The sequence below is a fragment of the Dasypus novemcinctus genome, chromosome 23 (assembly GCF_030445035.2).
Source record: "Dasypus novemcinctus isolate mDasNov1 chromosome 23, mDasNov1.1.hap2, whole genome shotgun sequence".
Classification (NCBI taxonomy): domain Eukaryota; kingdom Metazoa; phylum Chordata; class Mammalia; order Cingulata; family Dasypodidae; genus Dasypus; species Dasypus novemcinctus.
Window position 1 is genome coordinate 18,968,416 of NC_080695.1, and position 22,905 is coordinate 18,991,320.

General features: G+C 58.8%; 1 protein-coding gene across 1 annotated transcript in view; it reads left to right on the plus strand.

Moving 5' to 3' along the window:
- CLIP2 (CAP-Gly domain containing linker protein 2) overlaps positions 1 to 22,905 on the plus strand; it is an 88,880-nt gene that overhangs the window by 42,382 nt on the left and 23,593 nt on the right. The window contains 6 exon segments of the mRNA XM_058285946.2: positions 1 to 366; positions 15,323 to 15,447; positions 16,928 to 17,141; positions 17,787 to 17,984; positions 18,905 to 19,008; positions 20,735 to 20,795. Coding sequence (XP_058141929.1) covers positions 1 to 366; positions 15,323 to 15,447; positions 16,928 to 17,141; positions 17,787 to 17,984; positions 18,905 to 19,008; positions 20,735 to 20,795 — 1,068 coding nt within the window.

A 22,905-nucleotide genomic window follows, 5' to 3' on the forward strand; every position in this document is an offset into this window, starting at 1 on the left:
CCGGGCCAGTGGGCCGGCGTGGTGCTGGACGAGCCCGTGGGCAAGAACGACGGCTCGGTGGGCGGCCTGCGCTACTTCGAGTGCCCGGCGCTGCAGGGCATCTTCACGCGGCCCTCCAAGCTGACCCGGCAGCCCGCGGCCGAGGGCTCGGGCAGCGACGCGCCCTCGGTGGAGTCGCTGACCGCCCAGAACCTGTCGCTGCACTCGGGCACGGCCACGCCCCCGCCGGCCAGCCGCGTCATCCCGCTGCGGGAGAGCGTCCTCAACAGCTCCGTCCGGACGGGCAACGAGTCGGGCTCCAACCTGTCGGACAGCGGCTCCGTGAAGCGGGGCGACAAGGACCTGCGCCTGGGCGACCGCGTGCTGGTGAGTGCGCCCTGCCCTCCACCGCGGCACCCTGGGGCTGGGCAGGGGGTGTGGGCGGGGTGCTGGGGGCCCACACGCCTCCTCGGTAACCACACAGCGTGACGAGGGAGGCAGGTCGAGCGGGCTCTCGAGACCATCGCTGTCCAGCGTGGGGCAAGTTGCTTAACCTTTCTGGGCCTCAGTCTTCCCACCTCTGTAGTGGGAATTTTCATAGTATCTCCTTCTCGGGTTGAAATACAGTAATACAGGTAATGCATTTAGACAGTGCCTGATACTTAGTGCACGTCCCGTGTTAGCTATCACAGACGTTGTCCATTGATTCAGCCCTTCTCTGTGGCTGTGCCCAGCCCGTCTGGAAAAGGCTGGGCTCCAGAGCCCTAGAGACCCTTGGCCAGGGGTGGGGGTGCAGGCTGTAACCAGCTATTAGCTGGCGTGTTGGAAGAGAGCACTGGAGCTGGAGCCCAGGGCGCTCTTCTCTGGTGTTCCTAGTTGTTAGGACCAAGTTAGTGGGCGGAGGGGGGGGGCCGAGTCCTTCGGAGTCTCGACTTGTCCTTGTGTGGCCTGACCGCAGCAGCGTTTCCCTGGGCACCTGCCCTGGGCCACACCGGGACTGGGAGTGCCCAGGTGGACAGGGCGGGGGCCCTCCAAGCACCAGATGCTGGGAAGTCCCTGCAGAGTGTCCGGTGGGCCTGGAGTGGGAGGGGGCCAAGGGGAGGTGGGCACTTGGCGGGGGGAGAGGGCCTTGTTGCAGGGCAGGGAGGCGGCCACTTTGGGGTGGGAAGCGGAGGCTCTGGGGGCTCCTGGCCAGCCCTGACTGGCCGCTGGGTTGGGGGGTGGGGAGGTTTGACCCCGCTTTGATCCAGCCCAGGATAGCCCCATGCCCCTGCTCCCCCTTCAGGGAGTGGGACCTTCTCCCCGTCTTGGGGTGTCCAGGGCCCAGAAGCTGGACATGCAGGGTAGGGGGCACTCAAGCAGGTGCCAGGCGGGCACCGCCTCTGCTCTAGAAGCGCCCTTAGCAGGAATGGCTGCGGCAGCAAGGCCCGGCGGGCGGCGCTTCTCCCAGCCCCTCGTGGGTGGCAGCCTGCGTTGGAAACACGGCCTTCCTGGGGGCGTCGTGCCCCGAACTTTCTGTGCCTTGTCTCTTTGGCCCTTCTCACTGCCTTATAAGGTGGGTGTTACCCGTTTAACAGACGAGAAAGCTGGGCTGGGGCCTGGAAAGCAGCCTGCCCAGGTCACACGCGAGGGGCCACGGGCCCTCCGTTCACTCACCCACTCATCCACTGCGTCTGCCCTGGGCACGGGTGCTCCTTGGGTTCGGGCTGGGGAGAGGACTTGGAAGGAGGGTTTGTTGGACCACGGGGATCGCATCCCACCTGCCCCCCACTGTCTGGAAGTCCCCTTGAGTGATCCCCCACCCTGTGTGCCCTTCACTGCCAGGTCCAGCGGGCTCGGCCTACCCTGAAACTGGGCTCTTCTCCCCGTGCCTGCAGTAAACACCTGACCCAGCACAGTCCTCTCCCTACACCCTTTAGAAAATCACCCCTCGACAAGAGTGGTGCAGAGGCCTGAACTTACATGGTTTGGGGGTGAGGGGCTCTTAAGGAAACACAGTACCAAAAAAAAAAGATCTTTTGCAAATTTTACAAATCATGTAATCCCATGAGTGCCTTGCTAGGGCCCCTCCCAGGGCCCGGGAAGAGGCTGGCGCAGGCGAGAGACCCCGATGAGCAAGCGCTGTTGGCATCACCGGCCAGCAACCCGCCTCTGCCCTGGGCCAGAAGGCACGACCGCTGTTTACGTGGGTGTAACTCGTGCTGCCAAAGGCCCTGGGTGTCAGAGCTACCCTGGGCAGTCTGTGTGCTAGCTGGGTAACACGGGGCAAGTTTTTTTGTTTTTTTTAAAAGGTTTTTTTTTTGTTTGTTTTTGTTTTTATTTATTTCTCTCCCCCCCCCAGTTGTCTGTTCTCTGTGTCCATTTGCTGCGTAGTCTTCTTTGTCCACTTCTGTTGTTGTCAGCGACACAGGAATCTGTTTCTTTTGTTGTTGTTGTTGCATCATCATGCCGTGTCAGTTCTCCGTGTGGGCGGCACCATTCCTGGGCAGGCTGCACTGTTTTCACCCTGGGTGGCTCCCCTTATGGGGTGCACTCCTTGTGCGTGGGGCTCCCCTATGCAGGGGACACCCCTGCGTGGCAGGGCACTCCTTGCGCGCATCAGCACTGTGTGTGGGCCAGCTCCACATGGGTCAAGGAGGTGGGGCAAGTTTTTCAGCCTCTCCGTGCCTCCGTTTCTTCACCTGTAGAATGTAGGTACGAGTCCACCTGCCTCACATGCAAAGCCCTTGGAAGGTGCATGGCTGCGAGTAAGCCCCTGGGCGGGGCCGGCTTTTGGCCCGGTGGAAGTCCGTGCAGGCTGGGCCTTCTCTGCTCCGCTCGGCACCTCGCCGAGCTCAACCCAGCGGCTTGGGGCAGCCCCGATATCCTTGGCCCCCACCACTGAGCGCCTCCTGGGGGCCGACCTCCGCAGGCAGGACCCCGTTTCCTCCTTGCAGGAGCCCCGCGGGGCCGCGGTCCCCAAGGAGCCCCTGGGAGAGCGGGAGGGAGACCCGGAGGCCCCAGGGTTGGAACGAGTCTCACCTCCAGACCAGTGTCACTTCAATGTCGGGAGTCCCGTCACATGTCTGCACGAGCACCGTCGGCAGTTTCCAGGCTGGCGTTTGAAGCGCAGGGTGGCCTCAGCCACCGCCCGCCAGCTTCCCTCAGCCTCGCAGTCACCGCAAGGCTGTTGCTATTGTTGTTTATTCCTTTTTTTTAAAAAAAGATTTATTTATTTATTTAATTCCCCCCCCCCTCCCCTGGTTGTCTCTTCTTGGTGTCCATTTGCTGGGTCTTGTTTCTTTGTCCGCTTCTGTTGTCGTCAGCGGCACGGGAAGTGTGGGCGGCGCCATTCCTGGGCAGGCTGCTCTTTCTTTTCACGCTGGGCGGCTTTCCTCACGGGCGCAAGGACGGGCGCACTCCTTGCGCGTGGGGCTCCCCTACGCGGGGGTCACCCCTGCGTGGCGCGGCACTCCCTGCGCGCATCAGCACTGCGCATGGGCCAGCTCCACACGGGTCAAGGAGGCCCGGGGTTTGAACCGCGGACCTCCCATATGGTAGACGGACGCCCTAACCACTGGGCCAAAGTCCGTTTCCCTGTTTATTCCATTTTATTGACGTGGAGATGTGAATTCTCACGGCATCCGGTGCCGGTGGCAGAGCTGGGGTTCAAAAGCCGGTCGCTCTGCCTTTGCCCTCTCCAGGCCCTCTGGCCCCCATTCCAGCACGTGCACAGGTGACCGTCCTGGCTGGCACCTGGGATCCTCCTTCTTGAGCCGCTCTGTCCTCCCCATTGCCTCTTCTAAGATCCCCAGGCACTCAACACGGGCCTGGGTGACTTGATCTCTTGCTCTGGAGGGGCTCCCAAGGGCCCTCGATGTGTGGGGTGGGGGGTGTGGGGAAGGGGTGGGAGCAGAGAGGTGAAGTGACTTGTCCAAGGTCACACAGCCTTTTCGAACACACCTGGCAGGGCTGAAGCAGGACCCAGGCCTGGTAGTGCCAGTCTGGTGGGGCCCCGCCACCCCAGGGTGCCTCTCCATCACCCCCTTTGGTCCTTGGGGGTTCTTGCAGGCCCGTGGAGCGTGTGGGGGCGCTGGGCCACCTGGTCGGCCTGAGACATGGCGGGGTGCTGTGTGCGAGGGGCCGGGGCCTGCGGAGCCCCGAGGCCTGGTCTGGAAGGCCCAGCCCGGGGAGCAGGGCCGTGCGCGTGTGCTTTAGGGCAGTGGCTCAGAGGCAGCGTGGCCCGGCGTGGCAGGGAGACTCTGCGGCCAGCGGCGTGGCCGCCCGTTTCAGCCTTTGGGTCACGGGTGCTGAAGGCTGGGGGGAGCTGAGGAGGGCAGGAGCAGGGTGGGCTGCGAGTACCCAGTGCGAGGTGGGAGGAGGGGAGCTGGGCCCTGAAGGAAGGGGAGGATTTAGGAAGTGGGAGGGAAAGGACATTCCAAGTTGGAACGAAGGCACGGCAGGCCCGAGACCGACCGTGTAGAGGGCGGGTTGCAATCCAGTGGCAGCGAGGAGGGACAGGGAAGGTGGCCCCACCGAGGGCCGTTGGCCAGAGTCATAAGCCTGCTGTGGCAGAGACCCTTGGGCCCAACTACTCATTGTACAGCCAAGGACACTGGGCTCAGAGAGGGCAAGGGCTTGCCCAGGGTCACACAGCAGGTCACGGGCAAGGTGAGAACCAGGACTTGGGGTTCTACCTACCAGCCAGAATGTGTCCCCAGGGTCAGGGTTGGGGGCTGGCAGCGTCTCGTCACTACAGTTGACGGTGGGGATACGATTACAAGGAAAAGAGAAGGCTGCCTGCGGGAGGGATGAGGCCCGGCTGTTGGCCCATGGCTCCAAGAGGCGCCCAAGGGCCAGCGCTGCAGGGAGACAGACGTCAGCGCAGTCTGCCGAGAGGACGTTCTGTGCCCAGGTGACAGGATGCCACCTGAACTGCAGGTCACTGCTGGGCTCTCCAGAGGAGGCCGCTGAGGTGGGGCTGCCCGATGGTTGCTGGGACTAACATCTGTCCCGGGAGAGGGGAGCAGGTCTGGACGGTGGGGGCGTCAGGCTGCGCCATGGGCCCCCGAAGCCTGGGCCACCCTCTGGGCCCCTTGGGGCATCTCCCGTGGAGCCAGGTTGTCTGGGCCGTTCTGTCCCCGCGTCCCACAGCCCTGGGTGAGGATGCCCAGGCGGGGTCTCTCTGCAGCAGAGGCAGACCCGGGAGGGGTGCCAGCCGGGGCCGCCAGGTGGAGGCACCCCCGCGCCTGGGCAGCAAGGCCCTCCTTGGAGCGGGCCCTGAGCGGGCGCCTCGGGCGGGTGAGGTCTCTTCCTCGGGGTGCAGGCCTGTGCTAGCTCCAGGAACATCCAGAGGTCACCCCAAGACGCCGGCCCTGAGAAGCACCTGTACTGCTGGTACCCTCTCCCACGGCGTCCTGAGAGCTCGCGGCGGATGCCAGCCTGGCCTTGCGGATACCCCGGAGGGCCCAGCCCGGCGCCTCCCCACCGGGGACCCGCAGGCTGTGTCCTGCCAGCCGCCCCCTCGGCCGCCGGCCCCCTCAGGTGTGGCAGGAGGGTCCCCAGAGAGATGGATTCTGAGGAATGAAGGAATGAGATGTGTTCTCCCTGCTGTGCCTGGGTCGAGTTCCCTCCCCTGTGCTGAGACCAGAACCCCCCACTGCTCGGGCCGGTGCTGGCGTAGGGAAGCAGGGGGCGGGAAGGTGGGCCAAGGAGCTGCACGGGCTGTCGCAGCTCTGCCCCTACCAGCCGGGAGGGGGACCCAGCCTCCGCCTGCTCCCCTGTAAAGTGGGGTTCAGAGCCCCCCTGGGCAGGATGCGCAGAGAGCTAATAGGAGGACTCCTGGCAGGCGGGAGGCCCTGGGAAATGCCGTGGCCCGGGAGGAGGGCTCCGCTGGGCTGGGAGGCCCTGCCCTGGAGCTGGGGGGGGGAGCAGCCGCAGCCCCTCGCACCCTCAGCCCTGCAGGCACCAGCACGCCCCCGCTGGTCTCCCCGGAACGCCCTGCAGTGGCCCGCTCTTCCTTTCCCCCAGATCCCATGGGCGACCTGCCTGTGGTCACCTCTGCCTCCCGTCCTCCCCCCGCCCATCCCAACCCCCCCCCCCCCCCCCGGAAGCTGCCTCACCAAGGTCGCCGGGAAACTCCCCGTTGCTAAAGTCAGCACGCCGTGCCCTCTGGCCGCCCTCCGCGGAACCAGCCCCGTCCTTCCTCCCTCCCTCCAGGGCCGCGTTCTTCTCGGCTTCCGTGACTCCCCCACCGCCCAGGCCACGACCCCAGCGATTTGTCCTCCTCCTGGGGCGAGTCAGGGCTCCGGGCCCTTCCCTGTGCCCTCCCTGAGGACCCGTCCAGGCCCTGGCTAGGGTGGGCCTTGCACCCCCAGAGGTGCGCCTCCAGCCCCAACTCCCCGAGCACCCGCCTCACCCGGGAGCTCAGGCCGTCTCCACTCGGTTTGTCCAAAACAGCCTCGTGGCTTATCCCCCTGCCCCAGCCCCCACCTGCTCCTCCCCCGGCCCTCCCCCAGCCCCCACCTGCTCCTCCCCCGGCCCTCCCCCAGCCCCCACCTGCTCCTCCCCCGGCCCTCCCCCAGCCCCCACCTGCTCCTCCCCCGGCCCTCCCCCAGCCCCCACCTGCTCCTCCCCCGGCCCTCCCCCAGCCCCCACCTGCTCCTCCCCCGGCCCTCCCCCAGCCCCCACCTGCTCCTCCCCCGGCCCTCCCCCAGCCCCCACCTGCTCCTCCCCCAGCCCTCCCCCAGCCCTCACCTGCTCCTCCCCCGGCCCTCCCCCAGCCCCCACCTGCTCCTCCCCCGGCCCTCCCCCAGCCCCCACCTGCTCCACCCCTGGCCCTCCCCCAGCCCCCACCTGCTCCTCCCCGGCCCTCCCCCAGCCCTCACCTGCTCCTCCCCCGACCCTCCCGGGCTCCTTCCCGTTTCCCTGTCTTAGTAAATGACACCTGCCTCTCCCGTTGACCCCGCAGGAGCTTGGGAGTGGTCCTGGCCTGCTTGCCGTCAGCATGTCTCCTTGGCACGGCCCCCAGGATGCACCCCAAATCTGTCCTCGTCCCGCCACCGCCACTCCCTCCTGGCATCCCCTCTCCCTCGCATGTCGCAGCTGTCTCCCCACGGTCTGACCCTCCGGAGGTTCCTGGCACCCTTAGGATAAAGCCCACCCAGCCACGGCCCCAGGCCCTGCGGGAGCTGCCAGCCCCGCTCTGGCTGTGCTCTGGGCCCTTCTGCATCTTCCCTTCCCTCCTTTGGACCAGCCTTTCCTTGGCCTTGACACAGCAGAGACCTGTGCCTGGGTGCCTGCGCCCTGCTCCCTGCTCCCGGCACTCTGCCAGCCTCGTCCCTGCTGCTCCTGCCCCTCCCCCCGTGTCTGACCCCCCAAATGCAGCCCCAGGCGTCCTGCGTAAGCCTTCGTGGAGGCGGACACCCCTTTGCAGATGGGCCGAGGCTCCGAGCCCCAGGGGACTCGCCCACCGCCCCGCTGGCCGAGCCTGGGTTGCCTGCTCTCCCTGGGTGGAGCGGTGTCGGCGTTGGAGCGAGGCGCAGGTCGTTCCCTTCTCGGAGGGGAGCCTCTGAGAAATGAAGCCAGCCGCGCCCGCCGCCGGGGCTCTGTGAGACTCGGGTCTAGTGGGTGCCCGGCCTGGGCCTGCGGGGGCTCAAGCCGCACAGGTAAAGCCCCCGTGGGCGGAACAGAAGGGCGGTGGGGCAGTGCTGCTTAATGGGTTCACGGTTTTGGGTGATGAAAGGTCCCAGTACTGGAAGGTGCTGATGGTAGCACATTACAAAGGTAGTTAATGCCACGGCGTCGTACATTTAGGTTTCTAAAATGGCCAAATTAGTGTTAAATGTATGTTAACCACAAAAAAAAAATCTTAAAAAAAAACACGACAGAAGAGGTGGGTCTCAGAAGGGTGGGGCCTGCATGCCACAGTGGGGGCGTCACTGAGGAATCCTGGGCCCTTGGGGAGGCGAGCCCGTGTGCTTACCCGGGGGTGGGGGCAGATGCAGCCCCTCTGGAAACTGTCCTGCTCCTGCTTTGTTTCCAACTCTGAATGGACACCCCTCACGCTCAGCCGTGCTGAAGGAGGAGGGAGGGGCAAGGGAAGGTTTTGAGTCCAGACTTAGGCTGAGGACTGAGGGGTGGCCGTGCAGTTCTGGCCAGAGACCCCACAGAGGGGAGGGGACACCCAGGAGGATGGACCCTGGTAGTTGGGCCCGACTTTGATTGAGGAGGCCACATGGTGTAGTAAAATTGAAACCCACCAGGCTCTTCCTCTTAAACACTACTCTGAACCTCAGTCTCTTCATCTGTGAATGGGGGGAGGTGCCCACCTCATAGAGCCGTGCGGTTTGGAATTCTTTAATGCAGATGTGATACCTAATGCATTAAGTGGGAGTGGAGCTGGTTCCCTTTCAGTCACCCCTGAGGTGTCGAGAGAGTAACATTTGGAAAGTACTATTTAGGTTCCAATAAATACGGTAGACAAACATACACCTTTCATTTTCAGCTCCTCCTGAGCTTGCGCTAGAGTAGCAGTGGAGGGATTTTTTGGAAAGGTATTAAACCTTCCAAGACAAAAGGACCAGGAGAAGAGGCAGCAGCCACAAGACCCACCAGCACCGCGCCCACAGCAGCAGCAGGGAGGGCCGAGAAGCCGTCGGTGGGCTCAGGAACCGTCTACACAGTGGCCTCTGGAAATGGGCCTGATCTGTGGGCCAGAAACAGGAGACTTGGGTGAAAATTCTTAGAATTCCCCCCCTACCCCCCGCTTCCCTCTGCCTGGTGACTGTCCCAATAGCAGACTGGTGTGGACACCCAGTCTCCTGGGAGGGTGAGATGAGGGGGTCCTAGGCAGGTGGGAGTGGAAAAGGAGGATTAAATGAGCATTTATCTTCTGAAGACTGAGCCTCTCGTCCCCACCAGCTTCTACTTTATGCAGCTCCCAGAACACGGGAGGCTGGAGAGCCTTCTCAGGGACAGTGCTGGTCCTCAGACAAGCATTAAATACGGACAGAATGCCATCAGACATGATGGGAAATGAAAATGTTACGAGCACAGAAGAAATTCCATAAAATATTGGAAGCTAAAGTTAAGGAAGCCTCCCAGAAAGCAGAGCAAAAAGACAGATGGAAAACAGGAGAGAAAAAGTAAGAATATTAAAACCTGCCAGTCCAGATGCAGAAAAAGGGAACAGAGAAAAAAGAGGGGAGGAAATTATATAAGTCCAGGAACTTCCCCAGGGTTGATGAGGGTTTCTTGGTTGGGAGAGCCCAGGTGAGCCAAGGACAATGGAAGCAGAGAGGCTCACACCTGACTGCCTCACCGTGACCTGGCAGAAGCCGGAGGACAAAGAGAAGGTCTTAGAAATTTCCAGAGTGGAAAGAAGAGTCTCGCATAAAGGACTGGGATTCTGAATGGCGTTGAGCTTCTCAAGGCTGAAAGCTTACACCACCAGAGGGAGGGGCCTTCCAAATCCTGAAGGAAAAGACCCGGCTCAATCACCATTCAAGAGGGAGGGTGGTGAGCATTGACAACAGGTGTTCAAGAACTTGGCCATGAATGTTCATTATCATTATTCGTAATAGCCCCAAAGTGGAAACAACCCAGACGTCCATGGACTGATGAATGGATAAACAAAATGGGCACCGATAAAGTGGAATGTTATTCAGCCATGGGGAGGGGTGCAGTACTGATCCATGTTCCAACATGGATGAACCTTGAAAACACGCTAAGGGAAAGAAGGCAGTCACAAAAGATGACATATTGCGATTCCATTTATATGAAATCCAGATTAGGCAAATTCATAGAGACAGAAGATAGGTTCCTGGTTGCTAGGTGTATTAGCCAAAAGGAGTGCTGATGCAAAGTATCAGCAGTCTGTTGGCTCTTCTAAAGGGTATTTATTTGGGGCAGAAGCTTACAGGTACCAGGCCCTAAAGAGGCCAACTCAATCTGCTACGTGTTGAAGCAAGGTGGCGGGCGAGGTCTGCCAGGGTTCAGCCTTCCTCCTCCCTCTTCAGGCTCTGTGGGTCCAGCTTCCTCCAGTCTCAGCTGTGGGCTGGGGTGGGCTGGGGCCCTGTCTCTCTTCCCTGGGCTCATTTCTCTCCGGGCTCAGCTGCTCTGGTCTCTTCACAAGGTCAGCTGTAGACTGTCGGGCGAATGGCTCATCTCTCTTCAGGGCCCCTGCCGTGTCTGCGGAGCTGTCTCTCTTCTCGCGTATCTGCTTCCGTGTTCTTGACTGAGTGTTCGTTTATATAGCCCACCAAGGTGGCAGGGGCTCAAACCGAGTCACCCTAATGACATGGTCAGATCATCGCCCTGATGGTAACAATTTAATCAAAGGCAGCATTTCAGCTGAATCTAATACAGTCAAAGGGTATCACACCCAGAGGGACAGACCAGTTTACAAACACAATCTACCTCTTTTTGGAATTCATAAATAATATCAAACTGCCCCTCGTGGGGGTGAGGGTGGGGGGAACGGGAAGGGACTGCGATGAAAACTCTCTGGAATTAGATAGTGGTGGTGGTTGCACGACACTGTGACCGGACTGAAAGCCACTGAACTGCACACTTTAAAATGGTTAAAACAATGAATTTTATGTCGTGAATTATACCTCAGTTTTTAAATAAAAAGAAAGAGGGTAGAATAAAAATATTTTCAAATTCGCAAAGGCTCAGATATTTCATGCCGTCTTGTACCTTTTCTTGGGAAGCGATGGGAGGATGCACTCTACCAAAATAGGTGAGCAAAGCAAGAAAGAGGAAGGCAGGAGACCCCAGGAGGCTCCCGCCCGGTAGAGGAGCCAGGTGGGGGGGCTCAGGGTGTCGGGGAGGGGCGCAGGCTGGGCCACGCAGCCACCAGCCCGGCCCGAGCGTTTGATGGCTCCCGGGGAGGCTTCCTCAGAAAAAAAACCTGATGGAATTCCCAGTGCCGCTGAGCATCTTGGCAGGAGATTTAGGCTATCGAAGGAGTTGGGGATTGAATTAGTGTTAAATCCATAAAAACCAGGCAAGCAAAACAAACATAAAATACAGTTAACATCTGGAGGGAAACAGTTGTGCCAGAAAGGAAAAGAAACTTGCAATCTCCCATACTTACCCGTGAGTGGAGTTTACTTAGTCTAGTACCGTAAACCCAGCATCTAACCAAAATTAAGATACCGCCACGTGGGAAAGGTGGAGGGCCAGGAAGTGGGGAGGACAGTGGTCATGGGGTGCTGGCTCCTCACCTTCCTCAGTGAGAGGTTGATGGATATCGCCGGAAATTTAAAAGTCAAGTAACGATATAAAAGTGTTGTTTAGAAAAACAGAGGTAAACCCCGAAGATTTAGTTTAAAGAGTTCAAAGTGTTTGTTTCTTGGTGGAAGGAGAGAAGGTTCTGGGGCGTTGTAATGCTTTGGCACTATTTGACTCTTTATGTAGATGTACTGCATTAGTTTTAAAAAATGTAAAATAAACTCTTTTAAAGGATAACAAAATTTGAGGGTCTACTATGTACCAGACATTGCACATGAAGCGCTTTTGCGGGAAGCGGATGTGGCTCAAGTGACTGGGCTTCCTCTACCATATGTGAGGACCCGGTTTCGATCTCCGGAGCCTCCCGGTCAAGGTGTGCCCATGCAGCAAGCCAGTGCCCGTATGATGCATTAGCCAGGCCCGCGCACGGTGAGCCATGCAGCACAATGGTGATGCAACAGAAAGACGAAGGGGCAAGTCAAGGCGAGACGCAACAGAAATCAGGAACTGAGGTGGCGCAAGTGACAGGGAACCTCTCTTCACATCAGAGATCACCAGGATCGAATCCCAGTGAATCCAAGAGGAAAAAACGAGAAGAGAAGACAAAAAAGAGAAATAGACAAAGAAGATCACACAGTGAATGGACACAGGGAAAAAAACAACAACAGGGTTTGGGGGAGGGGGAAGGAAAAAAACCCTTTTGCATATGAGGGCACTGAGGCTCAGAGAGGTTAGGTAATTTACCCAAGCTTACACAGCTTGTAAATGGCAGATCTAGGGTTTGAATGCAGGTCTGTTTGTCTCCAAAGCCTGTGCTCTTTCGGAGGCAGACCTGGGCGGTTGTATTAGTCAGGGTTCTCTAGGGAAACAGAATCAACAGGAGATATCTGGCAATAGTGCGCGATTCTGTAAGAGTCTCTCACGCAGCCGTGGGGATGCACAAGTCCAGGTTCCGCAGGCAGGCTGCAACCAGGGGCTGCGATGAGAGTCCAGTGAAGGTTCTTGACAAGTTCTAGGAGATGTTGGCTGTCCAAAGACAAGCTGGGAAATTCTCTTTCAATGCTGAAATCACTTCCCCTTTTAAGGCATTCAACTGATTGACTTAAGCATCACTCGTCGCTGATGGCAATCTCCCTGACTGATGTAATTATAACCAGCTATCTATGATTTACCACTGCAGTAAAGTCAATGGTGACTAAAGTCCATAAATGCCCTTGTATTACAGTTAGTCCAGTGTTTGCTTGACCAAACAACTGGGCATGATTACCTGGCCGAGTTGACACAATAGCCTAACCATCCTTTAGTACACTGCCCATCTATTTCCTTGCTGCGTACCCTATGATGTATTAGCCAACGCCTTAACTACACAACTCAGACTATTTTGAGTGCTGTTTTGAATCTGCCTTTCACTGTGGTAGCCATGCCCATCTTGACCTTGGCTGTTAACTGCAGATCCTTGACTGTTATCAGACCGACATCCAATCATCCCCACAATGTTTAAGGATTCTAATTCCATCACAGCCTCCCTACAGTAGTGTCTGGACTACAGAGAAGAGCAACCACAGAGATCTTCAGGGAAGATGAAATTAGTCTTAGAAATTTATTCCTCACAATCCTGGTTAAAGGTGTGTCCTCTGGACATTCCTGGGGTGTGTGTGGGGGGGCAGCTCTCAAATGGTAAGTCCATTCTAGCATTCCAGTCTCCCTAAGCCTTTGAATTCCCTCTTCTGCTGTGTACCAGGGCAAATCGGGCATCTCAGCCTTGGACACGCTAGGCCATCTTTTGGCCCATGTTTCAATCAGCCACCCAAACAAACTGTTAGAGCCCTTTCTAACCCCTCAAGCTACAGCGCTGAATCCAGAATTTGTGCTTAGTGGGCCCATATCAGTAAATTCAGCCTGATCCAACTTTATACTCCTTCCGCCATTATCCCACACCCTTAGCATCCATTCCCACACATAGTCACCTGATTTCTGACTATATAAGTTGGAAACTCATGCAGTTCTTTCTGAGTACACCTTACTTCCTCATGGGTCACACTTTGTATTTCACCTTTGGGGGCTTGATGTGATTTTAAGATCTAGTAATAGGTCTCGAAGGCTAGAGAGGTGGTGGGGGTGGGTAAGGAGAAGGATTAGAAGCACCTTGCGAGCTACTGACCTCAGGGCCTTCCCTTGCATTTTCTTCTGGTGAGACAGGATTAATCTCTTCAGGCAGGGGTTGGAAGGCAGTTTCCTCAGGGCAGACTGGAGGCTCAGCAGTGCAAGCTGGTGTTTGGCTGGTACATGCCTCAGCTGGGAAGAGGGCCAGACTCCCTGGGGCAGGCCAGAGGCTGGGCAGGGCAGGCTTCACTTTGGCTGGTACATGCCTTAGGGCTGGAAGTTGTTTCGGACTCCCTGGGGCAGGCGGATGATACAAGGGTGACAAGGTGTGGACTGAACAGGGCAGGCTGTGGCAGGCTTATCTGGTAAAGTCTCAGCAGAATTCAGGGTTCTAGTGTCTCCATCAATATCATCATCATCCTATATGTCTCCATCCCAATTCTCTCTCTGGATTCCACTCTTTTCACATCAATGCCTTCACTTTAACTGCAGAAACCCTGCAGTGTTGAGATTTTAGTTTCTTTGTAACTCCTCTACTTGTACAATGAGAATCAGAGTTTGGTTCTCAAATATTTCGAGCCTGTGGCTACAGGAAACAAGATTTTCTTTCAGAACACACACAGAAACTTTCGCAACATCCATTCAGTGTTTAAGTTTCAAAGTTTTTTTTTAATAGTTATTTTATTGCTCTCCCCTTCCCCCCTTCCCCCCCTCCCCGCCCCAGTTGTCTGCTCTCTGTGTCCATGCTGTGTGTTCTTCTTTTTGTCCCCTTCTTTTGTTGTCAGTGACAAGGGAATCTGTGTCTCTTTTTGTTGTGTCAACTCTTCGTGTGTGTAGTGCCATTCCTGGGCAGGCTGCACTTTCTTTTGCGCTGGGCGGCTCTCCTTACAGGGCGCACTCCTTGAGCGTGGGGCTCCCCTGTGCGGGGGACACCCCTGCGAGGCATGGCACTCCTTGCACGCATCAGCACTGCGTGTGGGCCAGCTCCACATGGGTCAAGGAGGCCCGGGGTTTGAACCGCGGACCTCCCATGTGGTAGACGGACGCCCTAACCACTGGGCCAAGTCCACTTCCCTAAGTTTCAAATCTAAAGCCTTTAACTCATCTCTTTCTTTTGTAATAGTATCCAGAGTATCTAGGAGGAGCCAGACAATGTCATTATACCATTTGACTCCACAAAACTCCGTTAAGGTGTTGAAAACACTCTCACCCAGATCCTTGCTTCTTACAAGCATGGACGTAGGGGAAGCCGGTGATGCTGTTTTGCGTATCTCGATTGCCAACTTGCGCCATGGGCTGTTAGCAGCCTCTTCATTATTGGAAAGGGAGTCGTAGTACCCTTGAGTCCAATTAGAGTAGAGAGCCAATTGCAAAACTCCCAGAACCACCTCAGACACCCCATGTTTAAGACTCTGTTCCTCAAGAGTCACCCCACTCTCGGTACCAAGCTGTAATAGCCAGGGTTCTCTAGGGAAACAGACAACAAGAGATACCTGTCAATAAGAGTCTCTCACGCAGCCATGGGGATGCACAAGTCCAGGTTCCACAGGCAGGTGCGACCAGTGAAAGTCCAGTGAAGGCTCTTGATGAGTTCTGAAAGACATTGGCTGTCCAAAGACGAGCTGGGAAATTCTCTCTCAGTGCCTTTTAAGGCATTCAACTGATTGGGTTAAGCGGTGCTCTTGCTGTTGGCAATCTTCCTGACGGATGTAATTATAACCAACTCTCTATGATTTATCACTGCAGTAAAGTCAGTGGTGACTAAGTCCATCAATGCCCTTGTATTACAGTTAGCCCAGTGCTTGCTTGACCAAACACCTGGGCACAATTACCTGGCGGAGTTGACACAATAGCCGAACCACCACAGGGGTGATGGCTGTATCCCCTCCCAGCCTCCCGGGGCTCTATCCTCACCCCTGGTTTCCCCGACCCTGAAGCTAGAGGGGATGGGTGAGATGAGCCCGGGCACCTGCCCGTACCCACCGCACGCTCTGGACCTGAGTCTTTCTCCATGTGCCGACAGGTTGGCGGGACGAAGACTGGCGTGGTGCGGTACGTGGGGGAGACAGATTTTGCCAAGGGCGAGTGGTGCGGCGTGGAGCTGGACGAGCCCCTTGGGAAGAACGATGGGGCGGTGGCGGGCACCAGGTACGGTGGGCTCCCCCTGGGGTGTACGGGAGTGGGGTCTTAGCCTGGGATGGGTGCGAGGGATGGGGATGGGGATCTGAGGAAGCCAGCAATGAGCATCTGGTTGGTTGTGCCCAAACACCAGGCTTTCTTCTACCTTCTCCCATAACAACCCTCAGAGGCATGTGGGATTATCACACCCATCTTACAGATGAGAAAACAGAGACCAGAGAGGTCCTTCTCTGAGAGTCACGGCATGCTGCAGGAGAAAATGTCTCTGTGTTCCCTCCCCCTCCCCAGACATGGCTAAGCTGGGGAGCACAGGCACTAGAAAAGGAGAGGAAGTGGTCCTGGGCAGCACATGTAGGTTCCAAGCTTCACCCCATCTCTGACGAAAGGGAATTGACTTTTGGGGTTGCTGGGTCATTAAGGAACCTGAGACTTTGGGTTCGGGGGAGAGTGATGTGATCAGTGGGCAGCGTCCCTGGGAGGTGCCTGCCTGCCCTGCGTTGCCTGTCCCTGGGCTAGATGCTGTGGCCCGGTTAGGCTGCAGCCGCTCTGAGGAGTGGTCTCTGCAGGCCAAGCAGTCAGGGAAGGAGCCAGACTCAAACAAGGCCTTGAAGGAGGGAAAGTAGGATTTGCTTTTGGGAGAGGATTGACGAGGATGTTCTAGGCAAGGGGAGCAGTCTGAACAGAGACCTGGAGGTAGAAGGAAGCAGGGATGTGGTGGCACTTCCAAGTTGCCTCAGAAATTGCACAAGGCAAGCTCCCTGGTCCGTGGCCAGAGGGGTTTTGGGAGAAGAGTATCCAGAGTTGCCATGAAAACAGTTCACCTTGCTGCTTCCAAGCTGGATATTTCCCTAGGCTCTCTTGCTTTCAGAATTTAGGGGGCAGCAGCCCCATTCCCAGTCTTCTTAGAGCTTTTGCTTCTCCATGCAGGGAGTACCATGGGCAGACAGCTGATGGGATCCCTGGGGTCTGAGGGTGGTCCAAGGGCAGCTCTAGGACTGGGGCTGCAGATGACTGGGGCCCTCTGGATGGTCTGTGGGGGCTGAGCATAGTGCGTTTTAGAGGTCAGCAGAGTGGGGGGTCCAGTCCTGCTTTACCACTTAACCAGCTGTGTGACTGTGGGCAAGTTACTTAACCTCTCTGAGCCTAAGTTTTCTTATCTGTGAAATGCAGATTACAGTAGAGTGGTGGGGGAATGGAAATGAGCATTCATATAGACTTTATGTTATAAAGGAACAGGGACAGGGTGGATTCTCAGAAATTACTATTCCTCCATCCCCCAAAAGTATTCCCACTGGCTTTTCACAACTACAGAGAATCTCAGGACTTCACACCTCTGTTCCCTTTTTGGGAGTCCCATCTATTGGTCTGAAGGATGTGGGTAATGGGGTCCCGAGAAGGTGACTCTGTCTTCTGGGCTCTGAAAAGGTGAGGCAGGGAGGCTCCAGGCTGAGGGTCCATGACAGAGTGTGGGTCTTTCCTGCTTCCCCAGGTACTTTCAGTGTCCACCCAAGTTTGGTCTCTTCGCACCCATCCACAAGGTTATCCGCATTGGCTTCCCGTCTACCAGCCCAGCCAAGGCCAAGAAGACCAAGCGTATGGCCATGGGTGTCTCAGCACTGACCCACAGTCCCAGCAGTTCCTCCATCAGCTCTGTCAGCTCTGTCGCCTCCTCTGTGGGGGGCCGGCCCAGCCGCAGTGGCCTGGTGAGGCTGGGGCTGGGGAGAGGGGTACCTGGTATGTGTATGGTGGTTGGGAGTGTGGGATCCAGATGTCCCAATCTGCCCCTGCCTTGCTCTGGCTCCAGGCATCCCTCTGTTGGAAGTTTTTGAACCAAGATGAAAGTGTGTATCTCTTAATAGGGAAAATTAACCCATTTATGTTTATTGTTATTTTGTATATTACTAATTTGTTAGTATCCCTAAACCCTTCCCTAAGTATTAAGAAGGGTCGGAAAGTCATATAAAAGCAGGGCGAGGAGGTTCAGAAAGGCTGGCACAGCCACCCTTGGTGAGGGAAGGGGAGGTTGCTTAGTGAGGAAGGGCCAAGGGCTATCTATCCAAGCTCAGTCTAGGGTGGGAGATTCTTCCTGCCCAGAGGAGGGTGGCCAAGGGGAGGGAGCCCACCATGAGCTTCTGGGGGGTCTCCTAAATCTCAAACATGAAAAATGCCCCGAGTGAAGCAGGGGGCAGACTGTCCAGGGTTTCAGCGGGGTGGGGGGAGCAGCACTTGAGGTACTTGGGCCCCCCACCTGCTGGGGCACTAAAGGTTAGGTAGGATAGAGCCAGCTGAGCCCACAGCGCCCCCAGACCACTGACCCAAGTTCTGCTGGCGCCCACGCCCTCCTGCAGCTCACGGAGACCTCTTCGCGCTATGCTCGCAAGATCTCGGGCACAACGGCCTTGCAAGAGGCACTGAAGGAGAAGCAGCAGCACATCGAGCAGCTGCTGGCCGAAAGGGACCTGGAGCGGGCCGAGGTGGCCAAGGCCACGAGCCACATCTGCGAGGTGGAGAAGGAGATCGCCCTGCTCAAGGGGCAACACGAGCAGGTGGGTGGGGAGGCAGGGGGCAGTGAAGGTGTGTGGACAGCCCTGGTGGCCTTCTCGGGCCAGCCTGGTAAAAGCCTTGGGGGCAGAGAACCTGGGGCGGGCAGAGAAGGACAAAGGTGTCAGGTACCAGCACCCACCCCTCCTCCCAGCTAACCCCGGAAGCTTGTGGGGTTCCTCTGACCTGTTCTCACTGTGGCTGTGGGTAGGTACGCTTCTTTTCAGAACCTGGCTGTAGACTTCTGTGTCCTGCTTTCTTCCCTAACGATAGTGCGAGCATTCTCTAGGTTCTGGACAGTTCTTACTGTTTGAATGGCTGCATTGGGTCCATCAAGGGTTTGCATTGGGTCCATCAAGGGTTGTGTCCTTACTGGTGCCATCGGTCAGTCCCCTGTGGGTGGCTGTCTCCCAGTTTCCACTCTTCGTAAATAATACTGCAATAAATAATACTGCAGTAAATGCTTTCGAGCAGATTCGAGGGAGCTGGTCCCTGGCCCCAGGCCTACTGGGGACGCTCTTTTCCCTATGCTTTTCTGGGTCCCATCCCCATTTGGGGTCTGGCTCACCCTCCCTTGGGTGCCAGGATACCACATGTGCACCATGACGGGGCCTTCATAAGACAACAGGTCTTAGGCACATGCAGGTTGAGGGGTGGCAGATATTGGGGTGCCAGGTTTTAGGGGTAGATTAGCCTGAGGTTCCCCTGGGTGAGGCAGCCTTCTGCCGTCCCTGGCTCCCAGCTGGGCCCCCCACACACAACTTGGTGCACTACCGTGCCAACTGGAGCTGGCGGGCTGGTAGGGGTGGCAGGCGTTCCAGGGCCTGGCTCCTGGCAGCACCCCGCCTCTCTCCCCCACCACCCCCACCTGGCCCCAGGCCCCAGGAGGAAGCTGACACTGCCCTGGCCCTTCCCCGGGGCACAGTATGTTGCAGAAGCAGAGGAGAAGCTGCAGCGCGCCCGGCTGCTGGTGGACAGCGTGCGCAAGGAGAAGGTGGACCTGTCCAACCAGCTGGAGGAGGAGCGGAGGTATGAGGAGGAGCACAGGCTCGGGGACGGGCAGGCCCGGGTGCAAGTCCTGCCCGAGGGGCATGAGCTGCGTGGGCCTCATTCTCGTCTGAAAAGTGGGGTCGATGATGCCCATTGCACCAGCCTGTTGGGAGGACTTGGGAGATGACGAGAGGGAAGCACCCCGCCCCGTGCCGGGCCCACGGCGGCACCCACACATGTTCACGGCTTCCCTGCCCCATACCGACCGCCTGGGACTCGCTGTTTCTGCCCATCCGGCTCAGGTTCCTGGGGAAGGGTCCTCCTGCCCCCAGGGCCCGCCCCCCGTGCACCAGGTCGCCTGCCCAGAGCAGCCCCTCGGAGCCCGTGCACGGCGCTTTCACGGAGCTCAGTCGTTGGGACCCCACAGCTCCTGTCCGTTAGCTCCATTCCCATGTCCCAGCTCAGAGAAGCAGCAGCACAAGGGCCTCTTGACACGCACGGCCTCTAGGTGCCCGGCCTCCGCGCTAAGTGCGCCACCTTCATCGTCTCGCTCTGTCTTACAAGTGGCCCAGGAGGCAGGTGCTTGGCCCCCAGGGCAGAGATCGGAAAGCGAGACTCGGGGGAGGCCACTGGCCACTTGGCAGAGGTGCCGGCTCTTCCTGCCCTGCCCGGTGGCAGGTGGGGACGGTGGTGCCAGCCGTCGGGTTTTGAGGCTGCTCCGGGAGACCCAAATCCCCACCTGCCCCCCCAACCAGAGACACCAGGTGGGGACTCTGGCCTGGGGTGACCTGGTGGGGTGCAGAGCTGAGAGTGGTGGGGAGGGTGTCGTTCTCCCCTCGCTCCCCAGAGCCCCCTCTCCATCCCCAGAGGATGCACAGCCTGCACCTCCCTCCCCCCCCTCAGGGTAGGCGTCCCCCTCCCCCAGCCGCAGGCTCTGCCCTGGGGCTGTGTTTTGGGCGCTCAGCCGAGGCATGTGCTCCATGGGCTGTTGTTACTGTCTGACTGGGGGAGATGAGGGTTTATTTATATCTGCCTGAGACGGTGGGTGGCGGGGGCCCACACATCTGGTTCCCATGGCGATACGCCTAATTGCCCACAAACAAGATCAGGGCTTTAAGACATCGTGGGAGTTGCATCCCAGAAGGGCCAGGTGCAAATCCTAGCATGGCCCTGTACTTGCTGTGTGACCTCAGGCAGGTCACCTGCCCTCCCTGAGCCTCAGTTTCCTCTTCTGTATGTTGGGAACTGCGGGCGGTAATGGGGGGCTGTGCCTCCCTCCCCCACCTGTGGCCAAAAGCCCATCCTTCTGCTCTCTTGGGTGAAAAACCCTGAGGGTGGTCTCTCCTGCAGCAGAGCAGCCCCAGGAGTGGGGGTGCTGCTGTTGGTGCTGCTGTCGTGGATGAGGGTGGCCTCAGCAGGCGAGGAAGCCCACCCTGCGCCCTCCCTTTGCACAGATCGTTCCATGGGGCAGCACCTGCTCCCTGCAGTGATGAAACAGCGAGCGCGCAATTCACACATTTCTGCCTTTACTTCCCACCACCACCTGCGGGGGGCGTGTTGCACTGGACACACCATCGTAGAGGCCTTGCCAGGGTGTGGGGTGCCGGCCTGCAGGCCAGCAGGTGTGGAGGCTCCAGGAGGCTCTGCCTCCGTCCGCCGCAGGACTCTGCTGGGGCCTTTTCCCCATGTGGTCAGGAGCTAGGACTCTGGGTCTGCCATCCTGACCTGGGGATGCCCACCAGCCCCCCTCTTTCCCTCCCTGCAGGAAGGTGGAGGACCTGCAGTTCCGTGTGGAGGAGGAGTCCATCACCAAGGGGGACCTGGAGGTAACGGTCACAGCATGGCAAAGGCCATGGGGTCCAGGCAGCAACCCTGGGCTCCCTGGGAGGGGATCGGAGACTTAGGAAGGAGAAATGGGGATGAGCCACAGACCACACCTGGGGCTCGCAAGGGGGGCAGGTCAGGAGAGACTCGGTGTCAGGCGGGAACGGCTCAGCCCCGGTCTAGTCCCAGGGGCCAGGAGGAGGGGCCGCGTCCATGGGGTGGACGGAGGGCAGCGAGGGTCAGGGCTGGGCCCGAGGGCATGGCACTGCTCCCCCACCCCTTCTTGTTGAAAAAAAGCTCCGAAGGGGTCCCTTGGGCCTTAGTTCATTTTGGGTTCCAGGTAAAATTTTGATTGGAAGAGGCTTGTTGAGTCACAGAATTTACAGATGGGAAAACCGAGGTCCAGAAAGACGAAGGGTCTCCCCTAAGTCACGCAGCAGGCCTGCAGCTTCCGGGACCAGGACTCCTGCCCCCTGAGCTCAGCCCTCGGGGACGGTCTGGGCAGAGCCTGGGCCTTTCACGCTGCACCCCCACCCCCTTTCTGAGCTGAGGGGTTGAGGGCGCTCAGGTCGATGAGCTCAAACTGGAAATGACGGTTTCTGATTTCCTGAAAGTCGCGCTGACACTCCCAGTGCTGCCCCAGCAAAACCGTGCATCGGGCTGCCCTGTCCCTGGGTGACCCTGGCTAGGCCGGGACGAGTGTGGTCAGCTCCCAGCCACCCGCCCCGTGGCAGCTGGTTTTGTTGCCTGAGCGGTTGAGGAATGGGCGCGGGCGCAGCCTGGTGTGGGAGACCCAGGCCCAGCCCCCGGCATTCTCATTTCTGTTTCCCTCTTCACCAAAAGGGCTGTCTTCCCCCTGGGTGGCCATCGTCCCCCTGGGCCGCTGTCCGTCCCCTGGGTGGCCGTCGTCCCCCTGGGCTGCTGTCCGTCCCCTGGGTGGCTGTGGTCCCCCTGGCGGCTCCTGCAGGGGACGAGCATCTCCGGTGGCACAGGGCCCAGGGCTCCTGCGAGGCTGCCGGGATGCTCCCAGCCCCAGGCGGGCAGTTGAGGGATTGAGGGGGCCGGAGCGGAACCTCAGCGGGAGCCCCTTGTCTCCCTGGCCCGGGGCCGCCGCCTCCCCCTTCTCTGACCGCGCTGAGGCCGTCGTCCCGCCGCGCGTGTGCGCGTGTCCCTCCGCGCGTGTCCACGGGGCTCTGGGCCCAGCCGCGCCCCCACTCACTCCCTTCCCCTCCCCACCCCCGCGGCCTCTCGGGAGACTCCGATTGGCCCCAGGCCAGCCAATGGGTGGCTCACTGTGGATCAGCTGTCAACTTCTGGTCCAATGCCTTGGCCGGGAGGGGCAGGGGGCGGGGCAGACGATGACAGACAGCTGACTCCGTAGGAAGCACGCTGTGAGCTCTTAATGTAGAAACATTCATGGCAGCCAGGAGGAAAGTGACCGAGTCCCGCTCATCCCCACCCATCTTAAAAGTCAAAAATAAAAGCCAGAACGCCTCCTCGACCTTCTGGTCCCAGCTCCCACCCTGCTTCTCCACCCCTCGCCCCTCCAGCCTCCCACCGTGCCCAGCCTCAGCCCCCCTCCTGCCCCAGCCTCCCCTCCTCCTCAGCCCCTCTCCTGCCTCAGCCTCCCCTCCTCCTCAGCTCTTCTCCTGCCTCAGCCCCTCTCCTGGCAGCCCCTCCTAAGTGTCTCCGTGGTGGCTGTGCGGGTGCGTTCCTGGGCCATTTGCCTCAGTCTGTGCTCTTCCTGGGAGACGCTTCCAGGCTGTGGGTCACGTTTAAGCCCCCGCTGCCCCCATGTCTGTCCAGCCAGGGTCTTCCCTGAGCCCGGCTCTGCACGGGGCTGAGTGAGCACGGGACATCCCAGAGGCAGCCCTGCACAGAGCGCCCGCTCCCGTCCTCTGCCCACCCCCCAGCTTCCCGCAGTAGGTGGCCACCAGCCACGAGGGGCTCAGCTCTAGACTTCATCTCGAATCGCCCTCTTCATCCTTCCATGGGAAATCCTCGACCTTGCCTCCAGCTTCTCCCCCGCTCCTCCTGCTGCTCCTTGTCCCCACGGCCACCTGCCCTGGCCAGTCCACGGCACTGTCCCTCCAACGGCTGCAGCACCCTCTT